This window comes from Hypanus sabinus, chromosome 4 (assembly GCF_030144855.1).
Source record: "Hypanus sabinus isolate sHypSab1 chromosome 4, sHypSab1.hap1, whole genome shotgun sequence".
NCBI lineage: Eukaryota > Metazoa > Chordata > Chondrichthyes > Myliobatiformes > Dasyatidae > Hypanus > Hypanus sabinus.
Window position 1 is genome coordinate 44553734 of NC_082709.1, and position 24526 is coordinate 44578259.

General features: G+C 39.9%; 1 protein-coding gene across 2 annotated transcripts in view; it reads left to right on the forward strand.

The window, feature by feature from the left end:
• The window catches only part of LOC132392704 (inactive phospholipase C-like protein 1), a 296868-nt gene that overhangs the window by 178996 nt on the left and 93346 nt on the right, over positions 1-24526 (forward strand). For both annotated transcript variants that reach the window (XM_059966960.1, XM_059966959.1), the window contains exon 2: positions 18997-21468. In XM_059966960.1, the coding sequence (XP_059822943.1) occupies positions 18997-21468 (2472 nt within the window). The remainder of the gene's footprint in view (positions 1-18996; positions 21469-24526) is intronic.

The following is a 24526-nucleotide window of genomic DNA, read 5'->3' on the forward strand; positions in this document are numbered from 1 at the left end:
AAATAGCACACATGACAAATAGCACACATGACTTGTGGCGAGGACTGCATACCATCACAGACTTCAAAGCCAAACGTTGTGGTGCCACCAGCATCGTGGCCTCTCTCCCAGATGAGCTCAATTGCTCTTATGCTCAGTGTGATGTCGCTAACTCTAGCCTCCAAGGAAAGCTACTGCTACAAACTGCAACCTGGTCATCTCTGACGCTGAGGTTTCCAACGAGTGGACAGTCGCAAGGCTGCAAGACCAGACGGCATCCCAGGGCAAGTACTCAGGATTTGTTCAGCACAACTGGCAGGTGTGTTTACTGACATTTTCATTCTCTCCCTCTCCCAGTGTAGAGTGCCCTCCTGCTTCAAATTATCCACCATTGTCTCTATACCAAAGAAAGACCAAGGTAACATACTTGAATGACTGGCATCCTGTCACACTCACCTCAATAATATGCAAATGCTTTGAGAGGCTGGTCAAGGATTACCTCTGCAGCTTGCTATCACCCAAACTGGACCCCCTGCAATTTGCCTGCCGACACAACTGATCGACAGTTGACGCGATAGCCACTGCTTACATACCATGCTTACACATCTGGAGAAGAAATATGTTTATTTGAGAATGCAGTTCTTGACTACAGTTCAGCATTCAACACCACAGTTCCATCCAGCCTCAACAAGAAGCTCAGAGACCTCAGCCTTGACCCTGCCTTGTGCAGCTGGATCCTGGACTTCCTGTTTGATCTCCTCCTTTACTCCCTGTATACCCATGACTGTGTTGCCACCCACAGCTCTAATCTGCTAACTATATTTTCCAATGACACTACATTACAAGGCCTTATCTCAAACAATAATTAGATGGCCTACAGGTAAGAAGTCATCTCTCTGACACAGTGGTGTCAAGAAAACGACCTCTCCCTCAATGTCGCAAAAACAAAGGAGCCGGTTGTGGACAACAGGAGGTTTGGAGATGGACTAACCCATATTGACATCAATGAATCTGGGGTTGTGAGGGTAAACAGCTTTAAGTTCTTCGGCATCCTCATCACCGAGGATTTCACGTTGTCTGTGCACACCAGCTGTGTGGTGAAAAAGGCACAGCAGCGCCTCTTTGGCCTCAAATGGTTGAGGAAGTTTGGTATGGGCCCCCAAATCTTAAGAACTTCCTACAGGGGCACAATTGAGAGCATCCTGACTCGTATGGAAACTATACCTCCCTTAATCACAGGACTCTGCAGAGAGTGGTGTGGACAGCCCAGCACATCTGTAGTTGTGAACTTCCCATGATTCAGGATATCAGGTAGAAGGACAGGTGCGTAAAAAGGGCCTGTAGGATCACTGGGGACTCAAGTCACCCCAACCACAATCTATTCCAGCTGCTCCATCCAGGAAACTGTACCACAGCATAAAATCCAGGACCAACAGGCTCCGGGACAGCTTCATCCAGCGGCCCATCAGACTGATTAACTCGCACTGTGTAACTCACAGTGTACTCTATGTTACATTGACTGTTCTATTTATTATAATTTACAATGATTACACATTGCACATTGAGATGGAGATGTAGCAAAGATTTTTACTCATGTATCTGAAGGATGTAAGAAATAAAACCAATTCAATTCAAATTCATCAATTCTGTCATCCAAATCATTGACAGACAAAGGATCAGTCCCAACACCGACCCCTGCTGAACATCACTAGTCACAAGCAGTCAATCAGGATAGGCTCCCTTTATTCCCACTCTTTGCCCCCCTGCCAATCAGCCAATGCTCTATCCATGCTACTATCTTTCCTGTAATACCATAGGCACTTATCTTGTGCGGTAGCTTGTCAAAGGCATTCTGAAAATCCAAGTGTGCAACATCCACCGATTCTACTTTTACTATCCTGCTTATTATTTCCTCAAAGAATTCTAACAGATTTGTCATTTGTCCCTTAAGGAAACCAAGCTGACTTTGACTTATTTATCATATGCCTGAAAGTACCCCAAAACCACATCCTTAAAGCTCAACTCCAATTTCTGCAGGCACAGTCTGCATTGATCCTAAAGCAATTTGGAGAGCATGGTGATGCTGACTTTGACTTGAAGAACAAAGTAATTATTTTTGTGTTTGTTCGCTGTAGAAACCAAAAAAAAAATTTAAAAAACAAGAAAATGCACTATATGTTCTCTATGTTATAATAGACTAATTGGAGAATTACAATGTTGAAGTAGCTGATACTTACCTTTACGGTTGTCTCAAAATATCATATTGTACATCAATGTATCTGAGGTTATTGCCTTTTAGCTTGTCAGCCTAGGTGCATTGCCATGTTAATTGATTGCTTATCCAGCCAATAATGCTATTTATTAAAAGGATGAAGGCATACATCTTATAATGTAATTAAGGAAAATTAAGGAAAACTATTTGTATTAGGGTGATTTTTAAAAACTCCCAATTAGCTACAAGGGCACCAGGGTTGATGTCTTGACAGTTCTACTAATAATATAATCAACGTCATCATATATTGAATATTTACAGTATTTGTGGAGCTCCATTATTTTATGGACTACATTCAATAAACAATTATGTTTATTTATTACAAACAAGAGAAGTCTGCAGATGCTGGAAATCTAAGCAACACACACAAAATGCTGGAGGAACTCAGGAGGCCAGGCAGGATCTGTGGAAAAAAGTACGATCGACTTTTCGGGCCGAGACCCTTCGGCAAACTTTGGTAATGCCCACCCCTTCTCTCTACCCTCTCCTTCACCATTTCCTATCCCTTTTCCTCCTCTTATCTTACCTCCTTGTCTGCCCATTACCTCCCTTTGGTGTTCCTCCCACCTTTTCTCTCTTTAAAGGCCTTCTGTTGTCTCCTGTCAGAGTCCCCCTTCTTCAGCCCTGTATCTCTTTCACCAATCAACTTCCCAGTTCTTAAATTCACAGATTCTGAAGCCATTCATTGAAGCTGCAAATTATAGAGTTGCACAGAATAGAATGGGCCCTTAGGCCCAACTGCTTGTGCTGGAAGATTTTTGTATTTGATGATATCTATAGGGTTTGAGAACCATAGAAATTACAGTGTGTTTTGGTAGATAAATACATCAGTTTCCCTGGAATGTATTAATAGTCAATATTAAAGCCAAGAGTTTCCAAAGTTACTCCTCAGAAAAATGAGTAATTTCATCATATGTACAGTTACAAAGAATGATATCATATGCTTATCAAGTCAAGTCAGTTTTTATTGTCATTACGACCATAACTGCTGGTACAGTACACAGTAAAAATGAGACAATGTTTTTCTGGACAATGGTGTTACATAGAACAATACAAAAACTACACTGAACTATGTAAAAACAACACAGAAAAAAACTACACTAGACTACAGACCTACCCAGGACTGCATAAAGTGCACAAAACAGTGCAGGCATTACAATAACTAATAAGCAAGACAATAGGCACAGTAGAGGGCAGTAAGTTGGTGTCAGTGCAGGCTCTGGGTATTGTGGAGTCTAATGGCTTGGGAGAAGAAACTGTTACATAGTCTGGTCGTATGAGCCTGAATGCTTTGGTGCCTTTTCCCAGATGGTAGGAGGGAGAAGAGTTTGAATGAGGGGTATGTGGGATACTTCATAATGCTGTTTGCTTTGCGGATGCAGCGTGTAGTGTAAATGTCCGTAATGGTGGGAAGAGAGACCCCGATGATCTTCTCAGCTGACCTCACTATCTGCTTCAGAGTCTTGCGATCCGAGATGGTGCAATTTCCGAACCAGGCAATGATGCAGCTACTCAGGATGCTCTCAATAGTAGAATGTGTATAGTAGAATAGTAGAAAATGTAGAATGTGATGAGGATGGGGGGTGGGAGATGGACTTTCCTCAGACTTCGCAGAAATTAGAGAGGCTGCTGGGCTTTCTTTGCTATGGAGCTGCTGTTGAGGGACCAGGTGAGATTCTCCGCCAGCCAAACATCAAGAAATTTGGTGCTTTTAACGACCTCTACTGAGGAGCCGTCGATATTCGACGGGGAGTGGTCACTCTGTGCCCTCCTGAAGTCAACAACTATCTCTCGGCCCGAAACGTTGTCACTACCTCCTCCCATAGATGCTGTCTGGCCTGCTGAGTTCTGCCAGCATTTTGTGTTTTTAACCATCTCTGTTGTTTTGTTCACATTCAAAGACAGGTTGTTGGCTCTGCACCAGTATGTTAGCTACTGCACCTCCTCTCTGTATGCTGACTCGTCGTTCTTGCTGATGAGATCCACCACGGTTGTGTCATTGGCGAACTTGATGATGTGGTTCGAGCTGTCTGTTGCAGCACAGTCATGGGTCAGCAGAGTGAGCAGCAGTGGCCTGAGCACACAGCCCTGGGGGGCCCCCGTGCTCAGTGTGATGGTGTTGGAGATGCTGCCTCCGATCTGAACTGACTGAGGTGTCCCAGTCAAGAAGTCTAGTAACCAGTTGCAGGGGGAGGTGTTCAGGCCCAGTAGGGTCAGCTTTCCAATCAGCTTCTAAGGGATGATTGAGTTGAATACTGAACTGAAGTCTATGAACAGCATTCGAACATGTATAATGTTCATAATTGATCTTCATAATTGAATTTAGAGCAGATTTGAAAAGTTATGCTTTTTCCGTTGTATTTGACAACAATTCTGAGGAGGATGTTTGAACCCCAAAGGAAAATTGTTGATGAAGTAAACTATACAAGTTAATACATGTATTATACAAGGGGGGGGGGGAGGCGCTGAGTTTTCACTTGTTGGAGAGAGAGAGAGAGATTGGTGAGAAAAGAAAAACTTGCCCGGGTCTTTATGAAGCAAATCCGTTGAATCAGGGGAGCGGGCTGTTGTTAGCTAAAAGTGGTTTTCCGTGATTCCAGCCACAGACCCCAGGCCTGGAATCTAACGCACGTGGCTTCCTTCAAAATGGCTTCCCGCTACTGCGGGATCGCTCGTGTGTCTTCTGGTGCGTCTCCAGGGGTTGTTCTCCCCAGACCCTCCTTTATACTTCCTCACGGGGTCTCCGATCAGGTTGGGATGATGCAATCTCTCTCTCAACCAGCCCACTTTGCCCGAGGGCTTACACGTGGTCTCCATGAGACAATAGTCAATGTCGCCTTATTTTTGCATCACGGTGGAATGCTGTATTTGGCACGTCTCTCTCTCTCCCACTTCCTGGGTCTACTGACCCCCCCCCCCTCAACTAGTGCTCTTGCGATTCTCACAAAGGAGGGGGCTGCGGACATAACAGTATCAAAAACAATCACATGATAAAATAAAGATTTCAAAACAAGACTGTTACAGTTATCATGGGGATATTAACATATACTTCAATTAAACCAATAAAATTAGCCGGTGTAGAGGATGATCTTTTGGAAAATGAAATAGATTTACATTTCTTTAATGCAGAAAGACAAAAGGAAAAGTGACTCATCATAGATTAGAAGAGCAACTGAAGATAATATTATATCTAAGGTTGGATAGGTTTCTAGATGATAGAGAAATTAAAGGAAATTAGGATTCAGAGTAAAATGCTGTTGAGGTAGAAGATCAACCATGGTCTCGTTGATTGGTGAAGCAGTTTTAAGAGGCCTAAGGACCATTTGCTGCTCCAATTTCCTGTGTATCCATATGAAACAGCTAAACCTCTAAGCTTGGCTCCTTGTTGGAAACAACAAGATGATTATGCACATGCCATGCCATTTCTGCATAAGGAAGTTCTCCCCCCCTCAAAAGTTGCCCCAACCCTTTTGCAAATGACTATATTTTTATGTTAATAGGAATAGTTTATTTCTCTTAATTTTGTCTAGACACTTTATGATGATCTACATCTATATTAAATTGGCTTTCAATTCTTCGAATAAAATTCCAGCTTCTTCAATCAACTGGTTCCTTATCCATGGGACAATGCTTATTCTACCATGCTCTTAAAGACTTGTTATCTATTTTTACAAAATGCAACAGTTTACCAGGGAATTTTTAGAATGGGTTCTTTTTAACAATCTAGGCATCATTGTTTTCCAGTCTTTACTGTACTTGAATTAAGTGGCTGGGCTGTCCTTTCAGACAGCATCGAAGAATCAAAAACCTTGAATAACCTGGCATCAGGCACAGACCAGACTAGGTAATATTGGCAAACTTCCTCCTCTTAAAAGCATTTGTGAATCAATGAGTTCTTAAAAAACTGGTAATTTGTTGTCATCATTATTGACTGTTTTATTTCAAATTACACAGCTATGATAGAGGAATTTAAACTCATACAGCAGCTCTGATTTACTAGTTCAGCAAATTAATAAGGAGCATTTTATTCACTTTTTATTTCTTCTTCCAAATTAAATTTTGAATCCATGTTGCTGCTGCCCTTTTCATTCCGTTGTCCTTCGTCTTTGTTAACTAGCCTATAATGTGGAACTTTTAAAAAATGATTTTGAAAGTCAAGCTACACCAAAGCATGTTCCTCATCAGCCTACTCTTGTGATTTCTCAGAAATTAAGTAAATATGATTTTTCTGAATTAATCCATGTTATCTTTCTTTTATTAATCCAAACATGTAAATGACTATGATTTTATCATTGAACATCATTTCTAACAACCTACTCACCATTGAGTTTATTCCTTTGCTTTTTGGGTTTGTTGTTCCATCATTCATTAAGCAAGGCTGTGCTTCACGAACAAGATGCTGTAGATGCTAGACATCTGGAATAAAAATAAGTGGTAGAAACACTCAACAGGTCAAACGCATCTGTGAAAAGAGAAGCTGAATTAACATTTCTGATCAATATCATTGAGTCAGAATTGGGAAAAACTATCAATAAAACAAGTTTTAATTTGCAAAGTAAGTGGTGAAAGATAGAATGGAAGAAATGGGAAATCTGATTGAGCGATAACGAGACTTAATAAAATCATGAAGGTAGCAGAACCAACAACAATAAGTAAGGTAAGAGGAACAAATAGGAACATCAGCAGAATACAACTTTTTCCATATTGTCTCCAAACTTGAGATGTTCCCTTTTGTTTTACACTTTTCTTATTGCTTTCTTTCTAATTTAAAACTTGTCTTATTTCAAATTCAACATTTCTGATAATAGGCCATTAACCTGCATTGTTAGTTCTTGTTTCTCAATATGCTGCCTGTCTGGCTGAATACTTCCAGAATTTTTGATTTTTTTTCATTTTTCAAAGAGACTTTTTTCCCCCTCAAGAGAGCCTTTTTCCGAATAGGAAGCCATATCGTCTCCATTTCATCCTAACTCAATGAACTTTGCCTCATCTTCTGTCAAGACAACTTGCGGCTCCAAAAGCACATATTGGATTTAACAATTTCAGATTAACTAGTTTGTGTCTGATACAAGATCATCCACTTGCAACATTAACTCAGTTTTCTCTCTCCACAGATGTCTGGTCTGCTGGGCATTTCCAACATCCTTTCTGTTTTAAATTTCCAACAGCTATTGGGTTCCACATCTTATGGCTCTTCATGTTCTTTCCTTCTTCTGACTGCTTTTGTTTATCTATTATCTAGACAGCACCAAAGCAGCATGTCACCAGTACAACAATTGTTTACACACAATCACAGATATTCTCTTTGTTATCTCCAACCTCCCCTCTCTCTGTAATTATTCCAGTTCTGTTGAAATATCTTTGACCCGAAATGTTAACACAGTTTCTGTATTTCGTATGCTGCCTGCTGTTGATTATTTCCAGCTCTGTTTTTATTTTTAATGTCTTCTTTGTATCAATCAGTTGCCTCATTCTCACTCAGGATTAACCTTCTTTTTAATATCCTTCCTGATATGAGCAAAGATCCACATGAACTAATATCACTGTGACATGGTGATCACTCTCTACAAATTGATGTCTCCTCAAGGTTCACCTCACATTTAACAATTTTGACTCAGTAATATTCTTCTAAAACATTATGCTGTTCCTTTCCTACTTTCTCTTATTTCCTTTATCATTTTAACAAGCCAAAGCATCATTTAAAGCAGTAATTGGAAAAAATCAAAAGATGTAAATCACAGTGACAGATAAAGTTATTTGTTTTATAGTTCCCATGTTTAGTTTCATTTTGAACAACATTCTTCATAATTAATTTTAACTTCGAACATATTTTGGATTTCAAATAATTGTTTCCTGCATCTTCTCTAGACGAGTCCATTTGTATGCAACACACAATACCTTGTTACTAAGGTTAAACTTGAAAGCTAGACAGCAGGAAATACACTGCAAAGATCATGCTCCTCAAAAGTTTTCTTCAAAAGTTTGCTGCCACTGATATTTACACAGTTTTAAATGGTGTTTTATTTACAAGATGAATAAATCCACTATTGTAGGGTGAAACTAGAATTTATTCGAAGTGCACAGTTAATTTTCATTGTGTGCTTGTGGTAATTTATTTCTTCAAGTTGATTTTTATATTTGGTGGATAGGATGATTTAACCTTGAAATTATGATAATAATCATGTTATTTTGCCAAATTAAAAAAATAAAGGCACTTAGGCATTTGAAGAAAGCTAAATTCCTCTGTGCATTTTGTGTCTGCATATTGGCCAATATCCAGGTTTGAACCATGAGATTTGTTTTCAGAATGTTGATATTCATTAACATTTCTTAACTGTTATTATGCTGAAACTATGAGACTAACTTTACATCTTCCTTGTTAATTGCTATCTAATCAACTGAGAATTTGTGAGTTAGAGTCTGGGCTTCATACAGTGTTCTTTAAATAGCATCACTGTCGGGTTTTTAGTGGTTTATTTTAATTGTATTGAAGAATCTACAAATGCATCAAACTACTTTACAAATAAAATTATAACACTACTGATTAATTGTTTTGTAGTGAGACAGTGCTCTTAAACGTATTTTGTGGTGTAAATGCTGGGGTGCAACTTGAGCTTCAGCCTCATTTGGATGAACTAAAAGGGATAATTAGATTTCCGAGAAATGGCACCCGTTGGATTCAGATGTTGAGCCCCATATTTGTTAAGCACCATACTCAATAAAATAAGGGAAAAAGGAAGCTTACACCAAAAGCTCACTGTTAAAGAAAAATAAACAGAATACAGGGTGCACTGGATAAAAGTAAACATTACATTAGAAAAGGTAGGAAAACATAGCAATCTTATCCAATAACAAACCGAGGAAGGGAATCATTCAAGTCTATGAGGGAAAGAAAGGTTAGCCAGTGTGTACCAGCAGATGAGTTTGGTTCTTAATGAGTGATTTTGCATTAGTCTTCATGCAGAGTGATGATGCTGGGGTTAAGAAGAAATGTAAAATATCAGATTAGATAAACCTACTGAAAGATGAGTATTCAGATTTTACCATTTTGAAAGGACATAAATCATTAGGATACAATTAAATTAGGGGGTTCCAATCATATTTATGCCAGAGGTCTGTGGACCCCAGGCTAGAAACATTTGGATTAAAGTTGATAAAAGATGCAAGTAATTCTCTGATCATCAATTTTTGGGTCTCTCTGATTATGGGCATAGAAGTGGAGAACAGAGATGTGTTAATGTAGCAGCCTGTTTAAAAAGAGTGAAAGGGAGAGAACAGATAATTATAGGCCTGTCAGCTAGTCTCCAATGGTAAGAAAATTATTGAAAAAAAATGCTATACTGTGGCATTGCATTAATCACTATTGAAAGTCACAGATTAATCAAGAACTGTGAGCATGAATTTTTGAAAGGAAGTGGTTTCTGACATCTTTGATGAAATGTCCCACATGACAGATTAGTCATGGGATCAAGTGATAAGTGGTAATTTAGATCCAAAATTGACTTTGTGATGAGGAGCAGAGGATAGTTGTCAAAGGAATTATTGTGACTGGAAGTCTGTTTCCAGTAGGGCAATGTTGAACTCAGTACATGTTTTTTCACTTTAGTGATGCATTTCAGTGATTTAGATTTAAATGCAAGTGGCATGATTGAGGGGTGCAGATGATACAGAAAATGCCATGCGTTTGGTAGTGAGGAACTTGCCAGATTGACAGACATTTGAACTTCAAGTGAGTAAAGTGGGAAGAGGAAAGACTGCAAAAGGTGATGTTCAGGCCATGTTTGGATAAACCATGGTCTTATTAAATGGAGCAGGCTTGAGGAACTGGTTGATTTCTCTCCTGTTCTTATTTGTTAAGTTCTTGTGAAACAGATAATAACTAGGTAAAAAAAAAATGAGAAAAATTAAGAAAAGTAAGAGACTCTGCAGATGCAGGAAATCCAAGCAACACACAAAATGCTGGAGGAACTCAGCAGGTCAGGCAGCATCTATGGAAATGAATAAACAGTTGAGTTTCAGGGCAAGACCCTTCTTCAGGACTAGAAAGGAAGCAAGAAGATAACATAAAAGGTGGGTGAGGGGAAGAAGCCCAATCACAAATAAGAGAAAATCTTCAGATGCTGGAAATCCAAGCAACACATACGCAAAATGCTGGAGGAACTCAGCAGGCCAGGCAGCATCTATGGAAAAAGAGTACAGTTGATGTTTCAGGCTGAGACCCTTCCTCGGGACCGGAGAAAAACATGAGGATTCAGGATAAGGTGGGTGGAGGGGAGGAAGAAACACAAGGTGATAGGTGAAACTGGGAGAGGGAGGGAGGGTTAAAGTTAAAGAGCTGGGAAGTTGATTGGTGAAAGATAAAGGGCTGGAGAAAGGAGAATCTGATAGGAGATGACAAAAAGATATGGAAGAAAGAAAAAGGGGGAGGATTGCGAGAGGGAGGTAAGGAGATAAGGGGAGAGGGAAAAGGGAATGGGGAATGGTGAAGGGGGGGGCGGGCATTGCCAAAAGTTCGAGAAATAGATATTGCTGCCAAAAGTTTGGAGGCTACCCAGATGGAATATAAGGTGTTGCTCATGAGTGTGGCCTCGATACAACAGTAGAGGATGCCATAGACTGACATGTCAGAATCGGAATGGGGAGTGGAATTAAAATGAATGGCCACTGGGAGATCCTGATTTTACTGGCAGATGGAGCGTAGGTGCTCAGCAAAACGGTCTCCCAATCTTTGTGGGTTTCACCGACATACAGGAGGCCAGATACTGGCAGCACCAGATACAGTAGGTAACCTCAACAGATTCACAAGTGAAATGGAAGGACTGGTTAGGGCCCTGAATGGTGGTGAGGGAGGAGGTGTAGGGCAGTTGTAGCTCTTGTTCTGCTTGCAAGGATAGGTGCCAGGATGGGGATCAGTGGAAAGGGATGAATGGACAAGGGACTCATGTACAGAGTGATCCCTGCAAAACACAGAAGGTAGGGGGGAAGGTGAAGGAAAGATGTGCTTTGTGGTGGGATCCCATTAGAGATGGCAGAAGTTGCAGAGAATTATGTGCTGGCTGTAGAGGCTAGTGAGGTGGTAGATGAGGACAAGATAGAGACAGAGTGAATAGAGGTAGGGGAGGGAGGTGTCAGAAATAGATCAGGTAAATTTGAGGGCTGGGTGGAAGTTGGAGGCAAAATTGATGAAGTCGATGAGCTCTGTGTGGGTGCAGGAAATTACACTGCATGGGTCCCAGCTGTGCTTGCTTTTTTTAGTTAGCTACATGGAACAGACTGTGTTCCAAATCTACACTGGTATGACTCCCCAACTTTTCCTAAGCTACATCGATAACTGCGTTGGTGCTGCTTCCTGCACCTATGTGGAGTTTGTCGACTTCATCACATTGCCTCCAACTTCCACCATGCCCTCAAATTTACCTGACCCAATTCCAACACCTACTTCCCTTTTCTTGATCTCTGTCTATCTCTGGAGAAAGCTTATCTACTGATGTCTATTATGAACCGACCGACTCTCACAGCTACCTGGACTATACCTCTTCTCACCCTGTAACTTGTAAAACTGCCATTTCACTTCTCTCAATTTCTCCATCTGCACCACATCTACTCTCAGGATGAGACTTTTCATTCCAGAACTAAGGAGATGTCCTTTTTCTTCAAAGAAAGGGGCTTTCTTTCTTCCACCATCAATGACGCTGTCAACTGCATCTCTTCCATTTCACGCATGTCTCCACATCATCCAACACGTAATTCTCCATAGTTACGGCAATCTCTGACGGGATCCCAACACCAAGTACAACTGTACCCCCCCCTCCCCACTTTCCATGGAGATTGCACCTGCGCAACTCACTTGTCCATTTGTCCCTCCCCACTGATCTCCCTCCTGGCACTTACCCGTGGAAGTGCTACACTTGCCCTTACACCTCCTCCCTCAGTACAATTCTTGGCCCCAAAAAGTCCTTCCAGGTGATACGGTACTTCACCTGTAAGGTCATCTGCTGTATCCAGTGCTCCCAATGTGGCCTCCTGTATATCGGTGAGACCTATGCCAAGCACCTACCCTCCATCTGCCAGAAAAAGCAGGATCTCCCAGTGGCCACCCATTTTAATTCAACTTTCCATTCCCATTCTGACATAAAGAAGTGAAGACTACCTCAGTAAATATATTTAAGACAAGGTTGGATAAATTTTCGCATAGTAGGGGAATTAAGGGTTATGGGGAAAGGCAGGTAGGTGGAGTCAAGTCCATGGCCATATCAGCCATGATCTTATTGAATGGTGGAACAGATTCAACAGGCCAGATGGCCTACTCCTGTTTCTATTCTTATGTTCCTAAGTCTGTCCGTGACCTCCTCTGCTGCCATGATGAGGCCACACTGAGGTTGGAGGAGCAACACCTTATTTCATCTGGTTTGCCTTCAAGCTGATGCCATGAACATCGATTTCTTGAACTTCTGGAATGGATTCCCCCATCCTCTTCAACAGTTCCCATTTCCCTCTATCACCTTAACTCCTTACCTGCCCATCACCTCCCTCTGGTGCTCCTCCACATTTTCTTTCTTCAAAGGCCTCTGTCCTCACCTATCAGATTCCCCCTTCTCCAGCCCTGCATCTCTTTTACCAATCAACTTCCCAGCTCTTTACTTCACCCCTACGTCACCCTTCTGGTTTCACCTATCACCATGTGTTTCTTCCTCTTCCTCCCTCCCCACCTTCTTCCTCTGACTCCTCATTTTTTTTTCTTCAGTCCTGATGAAGGGTCTCGGCACAAAATGTCAAGACTATACTTTTTTCCATAGATGCTGCCTGGCCTTCTGAATTTCCCCAGCATTTTGTGTATGTTGTTGTGAGGGAAAGAAAGATAGCTAGAAGGTGATAAGGTGAAGCTAAGTGAGTCAGAAACAAAGGGTTGGAGAAGAAGGAACCTGAGAGAAGAGGAGAATGGACCATGGGGGAAAGGGAAAAGGAGGGGCACCAGGGGAGGTGAAAAGCAGCTGAGGCCAGAGTGGGGAATAGAAGAAGAGGGAATAGTGAGGGAAATTTTTACTGGAAGAAAAAATTGTTGTTCATGCCATCTTTTTCAAGGATACTCAGGTAGAATGTGAGAGTGGCCTCATCATGGCAAAAGAGGAGGCTATGGACCAACATGTTGGAATGGGAGTGAGGATAGGAATTAAAGTTGTTGGCCACTTGGAAATTCCGTTCCTGGCTGTTAAAACTGAGGTGCTGGAGAAAGCAATCCACCAATTTACATTGGGTTTCACCAATGTAGAGGAGGCTGGATCAGGAGCACCGGATACAGTAGATAACCCAATAGATTTGTAGGTGAAGTGTACCTCACCTGGAATGATTGTTTGGGGCCCTGAATGGCGGTAAGGGAGAAAGTAAATGGGCTGGTGTAGCATTTCTGTTGCATGCTGGGGTATGTGCCAGGAGGATGTTCAGTGGGGAGGGATGAATGGACAAGGGAATTATGGAGGAAGCAATCCCTGTTGAAAGTGGAGAGTAGGGGAAAGGTCAAATGTGTTTGCTGGTAGAATCCTATTGAAGCTGGCGGACTGTATGATCAGTATGATCTGTTGAACATGGAGACTCATAGGATGGTAGGTGAGGACAAGAGGAACTCTATCCCTGTTAAGGCAGCAGGTAGATGGGGTGACCCCGGCTGTCCGGGTAATGGATGGAGGAGGTGTGGGTGAAAGCAGCATCAAAGGCAAACACTGTTCTTTAAAGTAAGAGGATATCTCTGATGTCCTGGAAAGGAACATTTTATACTGGGAACAGATAAATGGAGTTGAAGGAAATGAAAAAAGTGAAGAGCAGTTTTAGAGGAGAAAGGATGGGAAAAGGTGTAGCCAAAATAGTTGTGGGAATTGGTAGGTTTATAAAAGATATTGGTAGACATTTTGTTTCCAGAGATGGTGACCGATCAAAAAAGGAGAGGGAGTGTCATAAATAGACAAAGTGAATGTAAGGGCAGGGTGGAAGTTTGAGGCAAAGTATTTAGTAGATGCACTTTTGGCAGCAATTACAGCCTTGAGTCTGTGTGGGTAGGTCTCTATTAGCTTTGCACATTTGGACATTACAATTTTTCCTCATTCTTCTTTACAAAACTGCTCAAGCTCTATCAGCTTGCATAGGGATCGTGAGTGAGCAGCCCTGTCAAGTCTGGCTATAAATTCTCAATTGGATTGAGGTCTGGACTCTGACTTGGCCACTCCAGTGCATTAACGTTTTTGTTTTTAAACCATTCCTATGTAGCTTCGGCTTTATGCTTGGGGTCATTGTCTTGCTGGAAAACAAATCTTTTCCAAAGTCACAGTTCTCTCACAGACTGCATCAGGATTTCCTCCAGAATTTCCCTGTATTTTGCTTACACCAAACATAGCATTTAGTCTGATGGGCAAAAACCTCAATTTTGATTTCATCAGACAATAGACCTTTCTTCCATTTGACTTCAGTGTCTTCCACATGACTTCTGGCATACTCAGCCAAGATTTCATGTGAGTTTTTTTTCTAACAGTGGCTTTCTCTTTGCCACTCTGCCATAAAGCTGAGCCTAAAGCACCCAGGCAACAGCTGGAAGCACAGTTTCTCCCATCTCAACCAAAGAAGCCTGTAACTCCTCCATAGCTGTCATAGGTATCTTGGTGACCTCCCTCACTCATCCCCTTCTTGTACAGTCACTCAGTTTTTGAGGACAGTCATTAGTGATGATAGATTGATTTATTCCAAGTGATGTTCAGTGACTTGGAAATTTTCTTGTATCTCTCTCCTGACCTGTGCTTTTCAATAACCTTTTCGCAGAGATGTTTGGAGTGTTCTTTTGACTTCATGGTACAGTTTTTGCTGGGATACTGACTCACCTGCAGCTGGACCTTCCAGATACAAGGGTATTTTTACTGCAATCAATTGGAACACCTTGACTGCACACAGATGATCTCTATTTAACTAACTATGTGACTTCTAAAACCAATTGGCTGCACCGGTGATGACTTGCTGGGTCATATTAAAGGAGTGAATACTTAGGCAATCAATTATTTTGTGTTTTATATTTGTAATTAGTTTAGATCACCTTGTAGAGATCTGTTTTCACTTTGACATGAAAATGTCTTTTTCGGTGATCAGGGTCAAAAAAAGCCAAATTAAATCCACTGTGATTCAATGTTGTAAAACAATAAACAATGAAAATTTCTGGGGGGATGGTGGTGAATACTCTTTGTAGGCATTGTAATTCAAATGTATTCTGCTGAATATTACATATTAATTCTTTCAAAATACTGCAATGAAATCAGGGCTGGAAGAATGAAACTATCTTTTTTATCTGCTAAGTTTCTTCTATGGATATAGCTTGTACTGGCAATGTAGAGAAAAAAATATATTAACTTCTGATATTCCTCCATTTAGTGTGGGAATTTCTAGGTGATCTGATTTGGTCCAGCAGTGAAGAACTGTACTTGGAATAATAGGGGCTTGTATTTATGTTCTGCGTCTTATAAACTTAACTCTATAACTCTATAACTCTATAACTCTATATAACTATATAACTCTAGTAAACTTAAGCTAGGTCTCTTTCAGGTTGCCATACAGCAATACATCATTACAGAGGAAAATGGATGTGATCCAAACACACAGGGTCATCTGGACTGACACAATCAATTTGTAGTAATGTAAACAAATGCTTTAGTTTATGGAAAGTTTCTGACCTTCCAGTAGAGATTTAGTGGACCAGACCTTGTGCGGAATTCCCACACAACACAGAAATCTTGTTGGCCATTTCTTAGTTGCATTTTCCTGACTGGATTCTGATGATGGACTCCTTGGAGTCCACCAAAAGGGCACAAATTTGTACAAATTTCACAGCTGGGAAATCTACCCCTTGAATCTGAGTTCAATAAATCAGGCAGCAGATATAAAAATCACAAAAAACAATTGGACATCTGTAAGCACCCGAGTTATTTACTAATTTCCAGCAGGGAACAGTTTGCTAGTCCTATTGTATTAGTTTTACCAGATATCACATGCAGTGAATTTGAATGCATTGGTAACAAATACTGGTTTGTCAATGTTGTTCACAAAAAATGCAGGTCAGCATAGGTGGCAAGATGGCACTGGTGATCAACTGTGACACCTTGCAGACAGCTTGCTGGATACTTCTGAACTGCAATCATTTGCAGCCTGTAATTTCCCTTTTAAGAATGTATTTATTGTCCAACTGAATGATCTGGCATGTCTGCAATCTCTTTGGGATTTGGGATGGATGAGATTCTGTGTTGATTCCTAATGACGGAATATGAACTCATGGTCAGCTCCATTGCTCACTTTGGGAACTTCAGGGACTCAGCAGTTCATGTTCCTTGTGTTTTTTTTTTGGTTTACTTTTTTTTAACTATTTACACAATTTGATTGGGGTGCTTCAGCAGTGAACTAACTCTGTAGCTGTGGCTTGTAGCGTGTGCTACACTTTTGGGGATCTCCAGTTAATGTTATCTATTTACTTGTTATGTTTTGCATGATTTGTTCTCTCTTTGCACGTTGGGTGTTTGGTGGTCTTGTGTAGGTTTTATTTTGAACGGGTTCTTTGTGCTTCTTCGTTTTGTGGCAGGCTGCAAGAAAACAAATCTCAAGATTTTATACTCTATATATATACACACTTTGATATTAAATGTACTTTGAATGACCGGCTTATGGCCTGACTTCTAGAAATTCTGACTCATGAAATAGTTTACATAACTATTGATTTCAAAAGTCTGGAAGATGTTTCCACAGCAAAATGTGTTTCTTCTTTCCTTCCACTTTTAGTAATTGATATTTCTTATCATTCTTACATGCTTTTTTGCAATACTGTAGAGGTGTGGTTTCTCATGTTAAATGTTTTTTGTGTTTTATTCAACTCATGGACCAAATTGAACTTCTGTAAAGATGTAAAGATTCTGTAAAGATTCATTACCCAGGGATGGCCTATACCCAACTACTCCTAAAACAAAAGGAGAAAATGCTGGATACTCTGACATATGGGGGATGCAAAAAAGGATGCAATGGAGGTTCTGGAAGTAATCTTCGAATCCTTTCCAGATACAGGCTGTGGTTCATGTAGGAATGTAAATACAGTGGATTTTGGTTAATTGGGGCACATTGGAACCAGTATATTTTGGCCAGATTCAGGTGTGGTCCCAATTAGCTGAAGTTTCCTGGAAATAGTTAAAAGGTATATTTTTTAAAACTACCATTTAACTGAGTAAGAAATTAGGTATTTAAATTAATTCCAGAACAAATTAGAACAGTACCAATTCTACTACAGTACTCTAAAACTGTTCATTAGTTCTTAAGAATTATCAATGGAGGAATTCATCCAGTGTACACTGTTCTGTTCTTTTGACTGTAAATGAACAGTGCAAATAATGGACTGCCTTCATACAATGATTTGGATGACTGCATCCTCCGAATCTTCATTTTCATTGTAACATTCATGATAATTGTGGATTCATTTGAATTCTCCATATTTCCTAACTTGCTGAAGTAGTGAAATTGTTTCATTTTCACTCCTGGTCATTTCTAGCATCTCCAAGCCTAAGTGCTTGAAACCACAGTGAACAAAACGGTTCTGAATTGTGTTACTACTTATTTCTTGCCAACTATAAGTGACAAAAATCACTGCTTTTTGAACACAAGCACATGTAGCTGATGTAATTTAAAAACTGTTTGCTCAAAGCGCGATGTAGTGTCTAACAGCTACACAAGTGCATGTGACTGACACTAGTAGAAATTGTTTGGCAACTGTCTCTTGTCCCAATTAAGTGGCATAGTGCCCCAAATAAATGAAGGGGATCCTGGCTATATTCTGAATTAGCTTTTGTTCTTTATTTGTTGCCTCAAATAAGTGGCTGCTCCGATTAACTGATGGCCTAATTAACCGAAATCCACTGCATGGTACAATTGCCAATAAAGGTGGAAGGGAATAAAGTGAGTATCTATAGATTAGTCAGTCAAATTTTAATAATGGAAGATTCTGAGTGTTAGTACTAACCATCTTTAGATTGAAATTATTCAAGTATGATCATAATGGATTTGTTAAAGGCTCGGCTGGTTTTGTTTGAGAAGTTAATAGGGAGATTGACAAGGGTAGTGCTTTTGATGGAATTTGTGTGGATTTTAGAAGGCCTTTGACAAGATTCCACTTGCAAGACTAATCAGAAAACACAGGGATCATCCTCATTTGTATCAAAAGCACACTCAGTTGCTGCTGTGCAGAACAAATGGATGGGCTCCTTTTTGGACAACAAGAACTCTTTGGGACGTCTAAAATTTAAGCTTATTCAAATAATCAATTAGCATATAAAATATACTTAAACATGGGGGTGGGGATATTATCATGGGAAACCTGGATGCCAGCACCTGTCAGTGATTTAATAATCCCCATGAACTCAAGTAGGTGAAATCAATAGAGATCAGCGAATTACACTCCTTTCCTTCATATGCCTTGGAGTCTAGAAGTCCTGATCTACACCTGGGGCCACTGATAGATATTTTGTCATCTGAAAATTGAAAATCCAGGTTGATAAACAGAGTTTGTACTGCACTACTGAAGGTGCTAATTTTTAAAACTTTTATCTTGGGCAGCGAATATCAAATACTCCATGGCCAACGGAGAAGAAAAAGAACGGAAAACAAAAATAATAGCCCATAGTTCAGTAATATAGAAATGTGATGATCGTTCTTATATTATTTGTTTTGTACTTGTTCTACAGGATTCCACAAGACAGAGACACGAGCAGAAGAAAACTGTTTCATTCAGTAGTATGCCTTCCGAAAGAAAAATTAGCAGTGCCACTGACTGCATTAGCTTCATGCAGGCTGGCTGTGAGCTGAAGAAAGTGCGTTCAAATACTCGCATCTACAGTCGCTTCTTCACTTTAGATCTTGACCTTCTGGCTTTGCGTTGGGAACCATCCAAAAAGGAACCTGATAAGGCTAAACTTGATGTTTCTTTGTTTAAAGAAGTTAGAGTTGGAAAAAACACAGAGACTTTCAGAAGTTGTGCGGTTGTGGATCAGATTTGTGAAGACTGTTCCTTCTCATTAATATATGGGGATAATTATGAGTCATTGGATCTCGTAGCAAGTTCTGCAGATGTCGCTAACATCTGGGTGACAGGCTTACGGTATATTGCTTTACATGGTAAGGACGCTCTGTATTTGATCGAAAATGACCAGAATACACCAAGGACTAAGTGGCTCCATTCTGTGTTTGATGAGGCTGATGTAGATGGCAATGGAATTATGTTAGAAGACACTGCAGTGAAACTGATAAAGAATCTCAATCCAGGTTTGAAGGAGGCCAGAATCAGAATTAAATTTAGAGAGGTACAGAAACGTAAAGAAAAGCTAACTACAAGGGTAACAAAGGAGGAGTTTTCCGATGTCTACAGTGATTTGTGCACTAGGCCTGAAGTATATTTCTTACTTGTTCAAATATCCAGGAATAAAGAATACCTAGATGCCAAAGATCTAATGTTATTTTTAGAAACTGAACAAGGAATGATACACGCCACAAAGGAAATGTGTCTCGATATTATAAAGAGATACGAACCCTCGCAACAAGGTCAGCTGCAGGGTTACCTTAGTATTGATGGTTTTACTCGATATCTGTTATCAGCAGAGTGCAGCATATTTGATCCAGAACACAATAAAGTCTGTCAGGATATGACTCAGCCATTGTCCCATTATTATATCAATGCATCTTACAACACCTATCTGAAAGAAAGCAATATTAAAGGTCCATCTGATGTGCATGGATATGTTAAGGCCTTGAAATTGGGCTGTAGAAGTATTGAGCTTGATGTGTATAATGGTCCAAATAATGAGCCAGTTGTCAGTAAACGCAACAATGTGACCTCACCAATCCCCTTCTGTAATGTAATTGAAGTGATTAATAAATATGCGTTTTTAACTTCTGAGTACCCTTTGATTGTATCTTTGCGAAATCACTGCACAGTAGAACAACAAAAAGTGATGGCTCAGAAAATGAAAAAGACCTTTGGAGAAAAATTATATACGGAGCCCCCAGATTTAGCAGACAGCTACCTCCCTGCACCAGAAGACCTGAAGGGAAAAATTATCTTGAAGGGAAAAAAGCTAGCACTAAACAATGATTTATCAGAAGGTAACGTGACAGATGAAGATGAAGAAGCACTAGTTTCCAGAAGGTTGACTGATACATTTTTTGTTGCTAAGCGTACAATTCGATTGTGTAAGGAACTCTCCGATCTGGTCACCCTGTGTCAGACTGTGCGGTTCACAGATTTTCAGTATTCAATGAGGAACCAGAAATATTGGGAAATGTGCAACTTCATTGAATCTGACGCAAGGATATTGGCAAATGAATTACCAGGAGACTTTGTGAACTACAATAAAAGATTCCTGTCACGTGTATTTCCTTCTCTCTTGGGTATAGAATCAAGCAATTTGAATCCACAAGAATTCTGGAATTGTGGCTGTCAGTTGGTGGCCATCAACTGCCAGATCCCAGGCCCAATGTTGGATCTTAATGTTGGCTGGTTTCGTCAGAACGGTTGCTGTGGTTACGTTTTACGCCCTGCGATCATGCGGGATGAGCTGTCCTATTTCAGTGCCAACACTGAGGGAGTTTTTCCAGGAGTCTCACCTCAGGTTCTACATATAAAAATAATCAGCGGTCAGAACTTTCCAAAGCCTAAAGGTTCTGGTACAAAAGGAGATGTCGTAGATCCATATGTTTTTGTGGAAATTCATGGAATTCCTGTGGATTGTGCAGAAATGAGAACCAGGACAATCCATCAAAATGGAGAGAACCCTATGTTTGATGAAAGCTTGGAGTTTGAAATTAATCTTCCTGAGCTTGCAATGGTTCGATTTGTTGCTTTAGACGATGACTACATTGGGGATGAATTTATTGGCCAGTACTCTATCCCATTTGAGTGTCTGCAGTCTGGATATCGACATGTTCCTCTATACACATTCACTGGGGAAGAAATTGAACTTGCTACACTTTTTGTTCATGTTGCAATCACTGATCGGCGAGGTGGAGGAAAGGCTCACAGACGTGGTCATTCAGTTAGAAAAGGGAAGAACACAATAAAATACACCATGTTAAGGACTACTGGGATTAAAATTATTGATGATACATTCAAAGTTGCAGGCCATCCATTACGAGAAGCTGCAGATATCAGAGAAAATGTGCAGGTAATAAATTATTGAAGATGAATTGAAATTATTTGTAATATTTAGAATTACTTTGGATCATATGCACTAAATATCTAATAATTTTTTTGAATTTAACTATTTTTGCTAAACCCACAGAATGTCAATTTATATCCCCACCTTACTACCTCTTCTCTCCAATACTGACAACCCCAGAGCTACAGCCATTTGGATTACAGAAATTTACTCTCGAAGAATTCACAAATCACTACCCAAAATAAGCCAAGTAAATAAATAAAGTTTTTTTCCAAGTTGTATTTCTTGACATACATGCAGAGGTGACAGATAGTGAGGGACCACTTTGAGACCAGTGACCATGGTGCTCTTTGTTTTTTTAAAATATATTTTTATTGAAGGAATGACACAATACAGAATACATAATGGATTACATTTTTGAAATTGGGGCATGGTAAATTTTGATGGTATGAGACAGGCTTGCAATGGTTGATTTCAGTAGGCTGTTTGCAGATAAAGAGACAACAGGCAAGTGGGTGACATTTAAAGGTGAGATAGTGAAAGCTCAAGGTCTGCATGTTCCTGTTAGAGTGAAAGACTAGAAAGAGAAATGGAATCCTGGATTTTAAGGAATATGGAGGCGCTGACCAGGAAATAGAATCAGACATGGGTCAGGTATGGGCAGGGTATAGGGGATGTAGGAATGCAATCTAGAAGGAAATCAGGAGGGCAAAAGGGAGATATGACAGAAAAATTGGGGAAATCCAGAGATTTTATCAGCACATAAGGGAAAAGAGAAACTACAGAAAGAATAGCAAAGGGGACGTGCATCTTTGAATGAGCTGCCAGATTGGGCAAGGTCTTTTATGAATATTTCTCCCTCCGTTTACCATGGAGAAACACATGAAGACTTCAGAACTAACAAAAATAAATGAGGATGTCTTGTGGATAGCCTGCATTACAGCATTTATCAAAATTGAATTTGTCATTTTCTCATATGCACAAGTACATGTATAGACAAGTGAAAGGGGAAACGTATTTCAGCTGCATCACGGGCATATAGCATCATATAAGAAGCGTTCATAAGAAAAACATGAATTAACCAATACAGAAAGTACTGGATGTCTTAAAAATTACGAAGTTAGACAACTCTCCAGTACCTGACTTATATAGATCTAAGAACACTGGGAGACTAGAGAAGAATTTACAGGAGCTCTGACACAGATATTTGCATTATTGTTAACCAAGAGTGAAGTGCTGGTAGACCAGATATGGTGGCTTTATTTAAGAAGGATGGTAAAAAAAAAATCCTGGGAATAATAGACCAGTATGTTTGACATTGATGGTACTTAAATTACTGGAGAGGATTCTGAGGGGTAAGATAGACATACATTGGAGAGACAGGTTAATTAGAGTAGTTAATATGGCTTTGCATGGGAGATCATGTTTTACAACTTACGATGATTGAGATTTTGATGATGTGAGCAAGGAAGCTGATGAGGACAGGGCAGTAGGCATGGTTTATACTGGCTTTGATAAGGCCGCATGGTAGGGACTGTGCTGGAAGGTTAGATATCATGGAATCCAGAGAGCTGCCTAATTGGATGCACAATTGGCTTTTTGGTAGAAAGCAGATGATGGTGGTGGAAGGTTGTTTCTCAGACTGGTGGCCTGTCATAGCTGACTCAGGGGTTGACACTGAATCCATTGTTCTTTGTTTTCTAGGTCTACAGTTTGGATCAGAATATACTTGGCAGGGTTAGTAATAGGTAGCATAATGACAATGAAGAAAGTTATCAAAGTTACGGTCTTGTGAGGTGCTGTATTTTGGAAAGTCAAATCCAGGTAGAACTTTCACAGTGAACAGTAGGTCCCTGGGGAATGCTGTAGAACAGAAAAACCTTGAGGACAAGTGTATGGTTTACTGAAAATGGAGTCATAGTTAGACAAGGTGGTGAAGAAAACTTTTGTAAGTCAACTATAAAAATTGGGAGGGCATGGTGCAGGTGAAGGCACACTTGGGTGTTGTGTTTTGGTCATTCTGTTACAGCAGAGATTAAATTGGAAAGACCGCAATAAAGGTTAGAAGAATATTGTCAGAACTTGAGGGACTGAGTAATAGGAAGAGGTTGGATGTGCTAGGATCTTATCCCTTAGAGAGTTGCAAACTGAGTACTATTTTTATATGGATATATAAAATAATGAGGGGCATAGATTGGGTGAATGCACCCAGTCTTCTGTCCAAGTTTGTGGGGGGGGGGGGAGTGGTCAAGAACTGGAGAGCATAGTTTTAAGGTGAGAGGGGAAGATTTAATAGGGCATTTCTCACAAATTTGAGCAAATTGGAATCTCATGCATCCATTTATAGTCTTGACTTCCTTATCTTTGTGAACTCTTCTAGTTCTATAATCTGATGGGTGTCTCTGCTTTTCCAAATATGAGATCTTGAGTATCCCCAGTCAAAATTGCTCCACAACTGATGGCAGCTGTAGGCTCTAAGCTGCTGAGGTTCATCTTTTTCTTTAAAGACATTCCCAAAGATCATCTCTGAATATTTCTGATTATATTTCTACTATTCCCAAACCTTATTTGTTAATGCTGTGGTAATAGTGCTGGGGCTCTTCTAATTACACAATTGCCCCAGAAAAGTGTTGGAAAATTGTATTTCACTCCTTTGTGTCATTATACTGCCTTGATGTTATTTGTTGTGAAGTGTGCTATCAGGAGTGTCAGAAAACATGCTGCTAATAAATTGGTGATTGTAGAATGTTTACATGTTCGTATTTAATTTGCCCTTTGGAAGTGAATTGAAATTTAGTTTAGCAGATTGTGATTTAATTATTTGTTTAGGGAAAAACATATTTTGAGAACAATAAAAAAGGAAGCTAAAATGAAGAATTAAATATATTTGAATTTCAGTTAAGACTGATACGGATTAATAATTTGTTATTAAAATATGTGCAGTATGTGGTACCAATTACGTATGGTAATGGCTTTGAGCTACATTGTTCACATTTATAGATCAAGCATTTTAAAACAGGGTAAGTAAAGAATTAAGGATGTAGTCACAATTATTTAAAAGTTA